The sequence below is a fragment of the Mastomys coucha genome, chromosome X (assembly GCF_008632895.1).
Source record: "Mastomys coucha isolate ucsf_1 chromosome X, UCSF_Mcou_1, whole genome shotgun sequence".
In the NCBI taxonomy this organism is placed as follows: Eukaryota; Metazoa; Chordata; class Mammalia; order Rodentia; family Muridae; genus Mastomys; species Mastomys coucha.
In genome coordinates this window covers 2,157,838-2,169,535 of record NC_045030.1, presented here as the reverse complement: position 1 = coordinate 2,169,535, position 11,698 = coordinate 2,157,838, and the positions used below count along the sequence as shown (strand labels likewise).

At 50.7% G+C, this 11,698-nt stretch overlaps 1 protein-coding gene across 7 annotated transcripts in view; it reads right to left on the bottom strand.

The window, feature by feature from the left end:
* Positions 1 to 10,444, bottom strand: part of Tfe3 (transcription factor binding to IGHM enhancer 3) — a 13,870-nt gene extending 3,426 nt beyond the window's left edge. Inside the window, exons 1-9 of one of the 7 annotated variants that reach the window (XM_031388654.1) lie at positions 10,341 to 10,444; positions 7,391 to 7,504; positions 6,149 to 6,449; positions 5,186 to 5,431; positions 4,873 to 4,977; positions 3,394 to 3,511; positions 2,085 to 2,141; positions 1,842 to 1,917; positions 337 to 484 (exon numbers count right to left, since the gene is read on the bottom strand). In XM_031388654.1, coding sequence (XP_031244514.1) covers positions 337 to 484; positions 1,842 to 1,917; positions 2,085 to 2,141; positions 3,394 to 3,511; positions 4,873 to 4,977; positions 5,186 to 5,431; positions 6,149 to 6,364 — 966 coding nt within the window. In that variant the 5' untranslated portion in view covers positions 6,365 to 6,449; positions 7,391 to 7,504; positions 10,341 to 10,444. Of the gene's footprint in view, positions 1 to 336; positions 485 to 1,841; positions 1,918 to 2,084; positions 2,142 to 3,393; positions 3,512 to 4,872; positions 4,978 to 5,185; positions 5,432 to 6,148; positions 6,450 to 7,390; positions 7,505 to 8,818; positions 8,946 to 8,977; positions 9,046 to 9,911; positions 10,311 to 10,340 lie in introns of those variants that run through there. The other 6 variants (XM_031388736.1, XM_031388493.1, XM_031389004.1 and 3 more) reach the window with 6 other exon arrangements.
* Positions 10,445 to 11,698: the final 1,254 nt, after the last annotated feature.

Below are 11,698 nucleotides of genomic sequence, written 5' to 3'. Positions count from 1 at the left end.
GGCCTCGAACTCAGAAATCCGCCTGCCTCTGCCTCCCAAGTGCTGGGATTAAAGGCATGTCCCACCACTGCCTGGCTAAGTCTAATTTTTAAAGGCAGAGTCTGGTCCTGGCCCTTCAACTCACAGATTCACCAGCCTCTGCCTCCTGAATGGTAGGATTAAAAGTGCAGTAGAGAACCACCATGCCAGGTATCCTAACTATTCTTGTTAATAGTGTGCTAATTATTTATCTCATCATCATTTGAATTGGGTTGCCTAAAGGGAAAATCAGTCAGCTCTTTGTCAGCCTCTACCTGCAGAAGTGCCAGTCACCCTCCCAATTTTCTCCCCTCAAACCTGAATTCGGAGCTGCAGGCTTCGGTTGGCTTGTTCCAGGGACCGCTGCCGGCTCTCCAGGTCTTTGGAGCGTTGCTGTTCCTTCTGTAATTTGCGGATATAATCCACAGATGCCTTCAGGATGGTGCCCTTGTTCCAGCGCATCTCCCTGTGGGGCCCAAGAAGGAGGAAAGATCGAGTGCTGCACATGACATCTCTCAGGAGGGACTGTACCAGGAATACCTGACCACTTGTCAGAATTTGAGGTAAATCAAAGGGTTAGAGTGCTTACAATAAACCCTATGCTTGCAATCCTCCAGTGGTGGCCATTTTCTCTCCAAACCTGGAAGCCTTCTTGACCCTTTTTGGCCATAGCTAAGGCTGGCCTCTCAAGTGTTAACAAAGGGAACTATTTTCATCTCCAGCCCCGTACTCGGATATAACCCTGCACCTAGAGCGCTTTCCCTCCACCACATAGCCTCCTCGATCTTGCCCATTCCTGTCTGTGCTGGGAATAAACATGGTAGGCAACCACTGTGGCTCAGCTACACACAGAGCTCCACCACCTTTTCAGCTCTCTATTCAAGTGTCTCCTTGTCAGATGAGGCCTGCTCAGCCCTACTCTGCTCGCTGCAGCCACCTTCACTATCCCAACATCCAACCATCTTTCTTCTGTGTATGGGTGTTTGGCCTGCATGTATGTGTATGCACCAACAGCACCTGCCTGATGCCCATGGAGGCCAGAAAAGGGTATCAGATGCCTTGGAACTGGAACCAAACCCGGGTCTTCTTAACTGCTGAGCGCGCTCTTCAGTTCCCCTGTGTCCTTTTGTTTTGAGGCCGTCCTCAGACTCTAGATTCTCCTGCCTCAGACTGCTGAGTGCTGGGCTAATAGGCATACACCACCATGGCCAGTTCCCTTCTCTTCCTTATGTTCCACAACCCTCATTAGAAAGGAATGTCATGGATTTTCTTTGTCTTAACTGAGCTGCCCCAATTAAAGGCATCAGATCCAAAGGACAATGGTATTTTTCCTGTTGTTCCGTCTGGTATCCTCAGCGCCTAGCAGAGTACCTGGTACAAAGCAAAGGCCCAATAACTGAACCTTGAGTATGCAAAAGAAGTACGAAATGAACAGAACACTTGTGTTTATGTTCCATAGGGTGCAGATAGGACAGATGAACTAACACTGTGGATTCAAAGTCAGAGGGTCTACAGTCCCCCAGCTAAGAAAGACAGACAGCTCTTTTCGGGGGGGGGAGGTATTATTTTTTTGATGCAGAGTCTCACTCTGTAGCCCAGGATAGCCTAGAGCTCACTATATAGCCCAGGCTGGTCTTGAACTCATGGCAATCCTCCTGCCCCAGCCTCCCCAAAGTTGGGAGTACAGGTATGAGCCTCAGCATCTGGCTCAGAGAACTTTTGTCTGGGCAAGACTACATGGCAGACACACCAAGGAACAACTTTCCTGGTCCAGGGTGCTCGTTCCACCTCCCATTGGCCTGGGGTCCCCAGCCCAGACTCACGGATCATTGGACTTGGGGATGAGGGTGCCCAGCTCTTTGATCCTATCGTTAATGTTGAATCGCCTGCGTCGTTCAACTTTCAAGAGAGGGGGAGAAAAAGAGAGTAGGAAAGAGTCATCAACGGGTGAAGGAAGAAAGAGGAGCAGGGGTGCTGGGAGGCTCCCCGTGGAAGGCGGCCCTTGAAGCAAGGAGCACGGCAGGGCTGTGTGGCAGGTGGGCAAGTGCGCCTGCTCTGGGGCTTACTTAGGTTGTGATTGTCTTTCTTCTGTCGCTCCTTCAAAAGGGCCTTTGCCTCGGTTTCTGGAAGAGAGTGAGGGTGGATATCAGGGCTTCTGAGTATAGGAAGCAGAGTCCCTACAGATGCAGAGGTAGGGGCTAGTGGGAGAGGGACAGAAACGGAGACGTTTTTAAGAGATGGGGTCTTGCTTTCTCGTCCAGGCTGGCCTTGAACACCTGACTTAAGCCATCCTCCTTGACAGTCTCCAAATTAGCTGCAACTACAAAGTCTGGCCACAGAGCCAGACTCGAGAGTGATTTCTTTTTAAAAACTAGATTTATTTTTATTTTCTGTTTATGGAGGTTTTGCCTTCATGTGCAAATGCACACCCCGAGCATGCCCAGCACTCAAGGAACTCAGAAGAGGGCACTGGATCCCCTGGAACTTGAATTACAGATGGTTGTGAGCCACCATGTGGATGCTGGGAATTGAACCCAGGACCTCTGGAAGAGCAGCCAGTGCTCTTAAACCTCTGAGCCATCTCTCCAACCCTGTTGTCATCTTCTTCTTTTTCTTCATCTTCTTTTGATGCTTCTGTTTCCCCTCCTCCTCCTCCTCCTCCTTCTTCTTCCTCTTTTTCCTTCTTCTTCTTTTTTTAAAGACAGGGCCTCAATATATAGCCCGTACTATCTTCCAAGTGCTCGGACTACAATCATGCACCAGCATATTTTTGTTGACTATTTTAAAAAATGTCTTGAGCCAGGCATGGTAGCTCATGCCTATAATCCCAGCATTGTAAGGAGAGGCAGGAAGATTGCTCCAAGTTCAATGCCAGCCTGGGTTATATAGGGAGTTCCAGAGCTGGGCATTTGTGCACAGCTCTGTAGTTTCAGCACTCGGGAGGCCCAGGCAAGAGGGCTGCTGGGAATGAGGTCAGCCTAGGCTACAGAGTGAAACTGTCTCAAAAAAATAAATAAAACGGCTCTCTTTGCTACTTTTTAAAATGAAACTGGGGTGGCACAGGCCTTCTGTTACATCCAAGATAAGAGGAAGTCAGAGAAAACAAGGTGAAAGTAGACCAAGAGCCATGAGATAAAAACAAAACAAAACAAAAAACAAAAAAAGGAAAGCAGTTGCCTTTGTTTCTCTTCTCTGTCGTGCTTGGGATCGAGTGTACTGTCTTGCAGACTACCCTCCCAGCCCCAGCCTCAACCCATTTCTGAAAAGTTCAAACCCCTTCCCTAGAACTGGATCTAGCTCCAGCTCTGGCTGTGACAGGGCAGGACAGGGTGGGATAGGGTGGGATAAAGGGCCAAGACCTTACTTAGCACTTACCGGAGATCTCCCGTTTGATGTTAGGCAGTTCAGCTGGACAGGAATTGCTGACAGTGATGGCTGGGGTGGCCACTCCCTGACTGCTGTACACATCGAGTAGATTTCCTGACACAGGGAGCTGTAGACAGCAAAGGCACAGAACAGCCTCCTCAAATTTAGGCTCCTGACCCTCACATATTAAAAGCTAGCACCCTCTAAGGCAAGGTCTGGGGAATTCCTATCTCAGTGGCCTCTGAAGCCCTCCTCCAAAACTCCAAGGCTGGCTCTGAGAAGAAATATGCTGGAAAACTCCCAATCGTCAGGTTCTCTGTCAGTTCTGATCTGACATTCCAGGCCATTAGCTATTTCCAGCCTAGCATTCCAAACCAGCATTCTTGGAACACTCCAACTCAAACTTTTCAGACCTTGGTAAATTATCATGGCAACAAGCCATCCAAAATCTGGCTTTCTGGAGAGTTGCAGCCCAATCCACAGCCTTTTAAGTGTGATCCCTCCTTTAAAACCCATGAGCTCCTACCGGTCATTTACCAAGGTCTTGACTCTAGGTCTACCCACACGTTCTGCTATCTCAGAATCTCTAGTCCAACTCTTCCCCAGCTACTGCTGCTTTTCTACCAGCCTAGTTTTTGTCTCGCTCTCTTCCTATCCTAGACACAGTCTGGTACAATACACTCACATGGAAGTGCACCCGGTCCTAGCCCTTGACAAGCTGCCATACACTGAAATCTCTCAGAAACTCTAGTTGTGTCCAAACCCATGAAAAGTTATGATGAAGTGGACTTTTTTGTGTGTGTGGCACTGAGGACAGAACCTAGGACCTCAGCCACATGAGGCAAGCACTCGTCTCAGCTACATCCCCAGCCCCTAACTACTACCATTTTTATATAAGGTTCTAGTCTCTTGGGATGTTGGGAAAGCTATGAGATAATTTGCCAAAGGAAGTGATAAGGGTTCTCTGAATGTTTCAGAATCAGACTGTTATAACAGCAGATCTATTGTTCTGGAAAGTCACAGCCATTTTTCTTTACAAGGATTGAGCCTCTTAGCCCAATTCATTGTAAGGGACCTGGCACATTCCAAATAGCTCAAGGTCCAACGACTTGTTATACAGAACTCAAGCTTTTTGGTTCCAATCACTACACGGCAGTACCTGAATCTCCTGGGATGTTGAAACCACTACATGAATTCCACTTCTTGGTACTTAGCAGAGCACAGCCCAAGAGCCCAGGTAATAATAATATGTCTATAAACTCCCCATATTATATATCCTTAAGTCTACCAGGGCCACCTCTCCATGAAGTCTATCAGAGGCCTGAGGGCAGTGGTGACCTAAGCCCCATTCTCAATATAAGGCCTTTCTTTCTATCTTAGTACAATGCATGGCAAGGATCGCTCATATACACACAGCCAATGCGGTTGTGGTCTTAGTGACAGACGAATGCCATAATTTTCAGACCACCTCCCTTCTTAGGGCCTCACCGTGCTGGGGAGCTGCAGCCCTGCAGTGCCTCCTGGAAGATAGCTGAGCATCTCATCGTTGTAACTGGACTCCAGGCTGATGATCTCATCAATGACATCATCAATCTGGGGGAAGAAGTAAATACTGTACAGGGTTAGAAGAACTGGAAGGGGAGGCTGGGGGTGGGAGTAGCTTAATGGTAGAGTGCTGGCCCAGCATGGGCAAGGCCCTAGGTTCTATTCCCAGCATCTCAGGCATTCACACACACTCAAACAAAACAATAACAAACAACTGAACGAAGGGCCTAAGGGGAGGTTATCTACAGCCTCTTACCTCCTTTTCTGAGCTGGACCCGATGGTGAGCAGTGCCATGGGGCTGTTAGGAGCACTTCCTGTAGGGCCGGTGGCATGAGCAGTTTCAGGGGCAGGAAGTGGCTGGGCACTGGAAGGCCCTGGTGGTTGGGTGAGGGCCTGGGAAGCCAGCTTGGGCCCAAGGGTGGTAGACAAGTACTGTTTCACCTGCTGCCGGCGAGCTTGCTGCAGGTGGTAGCGGGTAGGGTTCTCTAGGTGGGTCTGAACCTGTGAGATAAAAGATCATGCGGAAGGAGAGGCGTGAAAGAGCTCAGAGAAGGAACTCTGAGCCCCAGCCTGTAACTCAACTATGTTTAGGCTCATGTAGACCAACAGGGCCTGAAATTTGAAAACATTGCAAAAATATTAGTGGATCTCCCCAAGACCCTAAACTTCTCTTCCCAGAAATCCTTTAGAGCCTCCAAAATCTACCAAGGGCTAAATTCTGTCAGTTTCTAGATCACCTTGTCAGAGTCCTCAGGGCTCCCTGCTGCGTCTCTGACACCACCCAACAGAACCAGGAACTAAAACCACAAATGCCTTCCCTAGCCAGGCAATAGTGGCACACGCCTTTAATCCCAGCACTTGGGAGGCAGAGGCAGGCAGATTTCTGAGTTTGAGGCCAGCCTGGTCTACAGAGTGAGTTCCAGGACAGCCAGGGCTATACAGAGAAACCGTGTCTTGAAAAACAAAAAACAAAAAACAAACAAAACAAAACAAAACAAAAAGCCTTCCCTAGACATCCCAATGGCCAAAATATTCTTCACAGGTCCAGAAGAAAGCCTAAGAAACCATAAACACCCAAGGCACAACGGCAGACCATTTAAGTACTATCATGACTGTCCTTAGAACCACAGGGATCCTGTCCAAAAGCCATGAGGACCCTGGGTGACCCCTTAGCTCCTATGAGTCACTGGGTCCCAGGGCTTCTGGATCTGTCCTTACCTTGAGTACCTCCCTGGGCACCTGAGCAGGGGGTGGACGACTCAATGTGTGGCCACCAGCAGACACGCCAATCACAGAGATGGCTGGTGAAGGGGGCGCAGGACTGGGGAAGGGAGCAGCTGCTGCCTGTTCCCGCCGCTCACGCCTCTCCTGTTCTTGTGCCTGGGCCCTCATAAGCTGCTGACGCAGCAAGACCCTTGATGAAGATGATGACATGGCAGGGGTCCGGGAGCCCCCTGCAGAAGACGATGCAGAGAGTGTAGCTGGGGTGGTCGTTGTGGCCTGCAGTGATATTGGGAGGCTGTAGAATGGGAAATATGGGGCCACAGGTAAGCTACAAGTCTCTTTCCAAACCTAAGGGTCACAGTGGCCTGGCCTACATCCAGAAGCAGTCTTGTTCTCAGTGTTCCGAGACCACAGTGTGTGGGTAGGAGACAGGTCTGGATATGGGCCTCAGGAGACGCTGGGACCAGACAGTTCCATCACTCAAAGGTCACAGTCTGGCCAACTCCTCCAGGGGAAATAAGATTGTAGCCTTTGGCCTTAATGGTAAAGCCTCCGTTTGAGCAGGTTCACATAGTGACTAGATGCTGGCCTCTAAGAAGAAGAGTTTTTTTCTTACTAAAAACCTAAGCTCGGGTGGAACTGAAGCTGCCCAGTGAAACGTGAACACAGAAGGTTGCTAAGCCTAATCTGGAGCTCCTGGAAGTGGGCATCAGGCTCCAGAGGAACCCCAGACTCCATTTCCTCCCTGCCCAAGGCTCTGCTGCCAGGAGCTAGTTAGTCTAGAAAATCTCGGAGGTTTCACAATCCTCTCTTCCTGCCCCCCTTCCAGGTCCCCTCCCCTCTCAGAGCCCAGGCCGATGACTCAGCACATTTAGGCTTCCACCCACTAGCCTGGCCGCTCTAGAGTCTCGGGAGGGTGGGTTTGCCAGGTGTGCAGAGGGCTGAGCAGGGGCTGCATGGCCTCACCCACAGAAGGGCGGGAGTTTAGGAAGGCCACGCCTGTCTGAGTAGTCAGGTTTGTGAGATCTGTACAATGAATTCTAGTAGGGAGATAAGGCAGGCCAGAGATGCACTGACTTATTCACCTGCTGTCCTCCTCCTGTGCCTATAATTTCAGCTCGGGGAAAATATAGCCTATAGAGAAGGGGAGAATGGGTTTGGGTGGGCTGGGGGGGGGGTCCCTGGCCATTGAGTAGGGAGAAAGACTGGGAGCAGGATCAGTTAGGCCAGTCCTACCTGGAACGGAGGGGTAGGGGTTGGCTTTTGAGCTCGTAGAAGCTGTCAGGATCAAGGATGTTTTCTAACTCAATGTCAGCAACAATCCCGGATTCCGGAAGCAAAGAATTCAGGCTGAGGGTGGGAGGGAGGAAGGAGTAGTGATCAGTGACTGCCGGGAGCTCTAAATACCCTCCCTTCCCCAGACACCGAGGCGGGCTCATGTCCAGAAGGGCACTGCCACAACCAAGTCCCATATCCTTTCCCTCTCCCTACCCCATACTGCTTGCTACACACAGGCCCTTAAGGGTCAGAACAATAGAAAGGCCTGGACTCCAGTCCCTTGAACCTTCGCAGCAACCAGGGATTAAGGAGGGGGCGGGGGTGGAAGCGCCACACAAGAGGACTTTGGGAATAACAATTCACTTTGAATAAGGATTCCGGGCTGCTTTGCATTCAGAGTTCTCCCAGCCCCCACACCCCCTACTGTTTTGCCCACAGCTGAATGTGGAGCCACGTCTGTATACATGCACACAGAGCACCCATCAGCCCAACACTCCATTGTAGTAACACCAACTGAAGGCATCACAAAGAGACCTGGGCTCCCTGGTTCACTTTGCATCAAGAGTTACCACTTTGCAAATGAGTTCTTCCAGCCCCAGCCAGAGTTCATAGGCCACTGGTGCCCAGCCAAATATAAGAATGGAACTAGGAAAGGCTCCCGTCACTCCTCCAGTGAGCAACTTCAAAAGAACCTGAGTGCACACCTGCCTTGCAGGAGGAGCATCTTTCTTAGCTAGGAGAAACTGCCCAACCTCCTCCTCCTCCTACTTTGTCCACGGATCAAAACACACACCGCAGTAACAATATCCACTTGCACACAAAACAAGCCATACCTCACATGAAGGAAGAAGGCTGAGGTCAACCTAGACTATATACAGAGCCAGCATCTCTAATTATATATATGAAAGCAACACAACCCACAGGAACTGGGACTTGCACTACATCAACCCTCCTTTCAACTGTGCCCATTAGTGTGATGATCAAGGCTGTTATAAGCAATCCAAGATAGTTCTGCTCAGTCCTCCCTGGTAGGGATAAAGGACCAACGGCAAAACATGCCCGAGGGTGAATATATATCCTTGCTAGAGGTGTATAGCTCCGTGGTACAGCTCTTGTCTAGCAAGTGTGAAGCCCTGCGAAGCCCTGGGTTCCACCCACCGCATCCCCAAATAATATGCACCCTTGAATTAGTCAAGTTTAGAATCCACTAAGCTTGTGACTCTGCTTAGTAAAGTCTCTCCCCTCCCCAACGATGGTCTCCCTTCCTCTCTTTGCCCACAGATGGGACTCTAAAGCCACCCAGGAAGTTGGGAAGAGGAAGCTCTGAGAGTAGCTGAGTTCAGCACAGTCCCTGGCAAAAAGGAGGCAGCCCCCTCCCATACTCACACACCACTGCACGGAAGTTGAAAAAGATGGGTGCTGGAGAGGGCAGGGCAATGGACAAGGAAGGGCTGGAGCTTCAAAGCAAGGCTGATGGAGGTGAGTGGAGCAGAAAAGGAGAGACCGAGGACCCACCCAGACAGGGATGGTGCAATCGGTACTCACTCGAGCTCTAGAGACTGATTCAAGATTGCACCCGGGAACTGAGAGACAGGCTGGGAGGGCGAAATAAAAGGAAGAGGGGGTGTGTGGGTAGGCAGTGGGCAGGGCCGGCCTCAAGGCTAGGGCGAGTGGCAACAGAACCAAGACCCTCCTCTGGGTTTCCATAAAAGGCTCAAAGCCTCCCCACCACAACCTCCTCCACGCCTAAAAAGTGAACTGTATCTTTCCAGTCTGCCCTGCCTCCTCACATTTAAGCACCCATTGGATAAGACAAGACGGCTTTCCACTATCTATCTCGGCCTTTCTGTACAGACGCCGGGTGAGCTGGGTAGCAGCAGTGAACTGATTAGGCCCATCAAGTTGCTTCGCTCGATTATTCACACACACTCCCTCCCGGCATATCGGAAACCTCCCCCTAACTCCTCTAGATTCGTGCTATTCCCAAACACAGCACTGGCTATTGAGAATCACTAGGTGCCCCAAATAACACCTCTGCCTCCCAGGATTCTTTTTTCCCCCGCGCTGAAAGGGGGAAAAAAATCCTAGGATTTCCTTAAAATCAGTGCCCACCTGACAGTGTGCCCCCATATTCATCCCTCCGCGACCGACTCAACAATCCCCAATTCAGCTTCTAATCAGTTTCCCAAGTTCAACTACAGCAAACCAGTTTCTGTATACTCCACAATCTGCCCCGCTAGACCCAGCAAAGAGCCCCCCAAAGATGACTGCCCTCTTCAGCGCACTCCCACTACTCCGGTAAGCTTCTATCTAAGCAGCTCAGTACCAGATTTCTGAGGTGCCCACCCAAGATGGGCACTTCGACGTCCTTTAAGCCTAGGCCAAGAGTCTCCAATCCCAGTCCAGGACCCCCAGTGTCCTGAGATGAGTCCCTGGGGAACCTCAGTTGTCACTCCCGGCCCCAGAGGTGGCCCCGCACCTGAGCAGCTGGGCCGAGTCAGCTGGCCTGCGCTCTTCCAACAGCAGGAACACTGCTCGAGGGCCCTCCGCGCTGGCCTCTACGCCGTCCCGAGCTGGCTCGGCTGCATGAGACATGACGCCTGGCTCTGGGCGAGCCCTGCCAGGCCGGTCGGGCCTTGGCCCGGTCCCCCTAACAAAATAAGAGTCCCCTCCCCCCGCTTGCCGCTGCCTCCTCCGTTAAGCCATGGAGCTAGCACTGCGTGGGCGGGCGGCGTCGGGAATATGGGATGGGCCGTGAGTCATCACCCGCCCTGAACGGACCGACACCCCCCAACCTAACCCCGTACGACCGCTCGCCTCCCTCTCGTCCTCTTCCCCCTCCTCCTAGGGCTGGGGAAACTCCACAGGAAGTGACCACACTGGGGATGGAAGTCTGGTTGGGCCATACCTCCTGAGCAAGGCAGCCAGTTGCAGCTAGGAGATTGGAAAGCCCGCCCCAAGCCACGACTTCGAGCCATAGGGAACACCGGCTTTGGCCCGCCCTTCGAAGAGGGGGCCTTGAGGCCACGCCCCGGGAGGCGGAAGCAAATAGGCTAGGAGTGATTTGGCTGAGCCAACCTTTATTTTTACGTAGCTTCCTGAGCCACACCCCCTCCCTCAAATTATACACACCATCCTCATAACCCCCAGCCCCAATCCCCACCCCCAGCAAGCTATTAAATTGATTCTTGGGTTTTCTGCGCCTGCGTGGAACGTCTCCACGCCAAGCTTTTTTAGTGGAACCATGCTGGCTCTAGGTCATCCCAGCCCGCATCCCAACTACTCGGTACCCACGTCTTCTCAAGCCACTCTGAATGAGGCAACGACATTCCTTGAAGGTGGTGCTGAAACCCTGCCCTTTTGGTGCCCACAGTCCAGCCACGGAGCTGGTCTTCCAGAAAGAGCTCAGCCTGTTTGGTTGTTATCTAAAGTATTTATTGTACTATGATCATTGTACTACGCAATAGATAGTTAATGAAGCTTTTGACAGATGGATGAATGAGTGGACGGATGGTAATTAGATCTGATTTCTAGAGAATGACTTCTGTAATCAAAATGAACTATTTGAATAATGCAGAAGACCTGCTCTGCTCTGCGCCTCAACTTTCCTGCCCTGTCAAATGGTGCCATAAACTATGTTGGCAAAGTTATGAGCATAAGAGATATATAAATTATGAAAAAGGCAGACCAGATGTTTTGCATACAAGAAATTTTCCAACATTTAATTGATTTGCTCATTTATTCGTTTGGTCAATCATTTAAGGAGGAACCTGTGTGTGGCAGATAAATGCAGGATGACGTAGACACAGAAGTTCCATTGATACCAATAGGTACACATAGCTCATAAAACACCAGAGCCCACCACTTCTCCCTTCCTACTTCCCAGCATCCCGAGACCATCAGTTGGAGCAGGAGAAAATTTATGACAGCGGGTGTGGGAGTATGGTGCGACAACTCCGTCATCGCAGTAGGAGGGACGTGAAAGGCAGAGAATTTGTTGGTCGAGGTCATCACTGTGAGTTGCAGAATGGTCTGAGATACAAGCACTCCTGGGAGGAAAAGCCAAGGATGCTCACTGGGCTTGCAGTTGGTGCTATTGTTAATCTCACTTCCCAATTGCCTCCCTCAATTTCGTAAATAGAACCCACACGGTGGCTCATTATGATTTGTAACTCCAGTCCCAAGAGATCTGTCTCCCAGCCTCAGTGGACATCAGGCACAGGTGGCACACATACACACATACATATATGCGGGCAAAACCCTCTC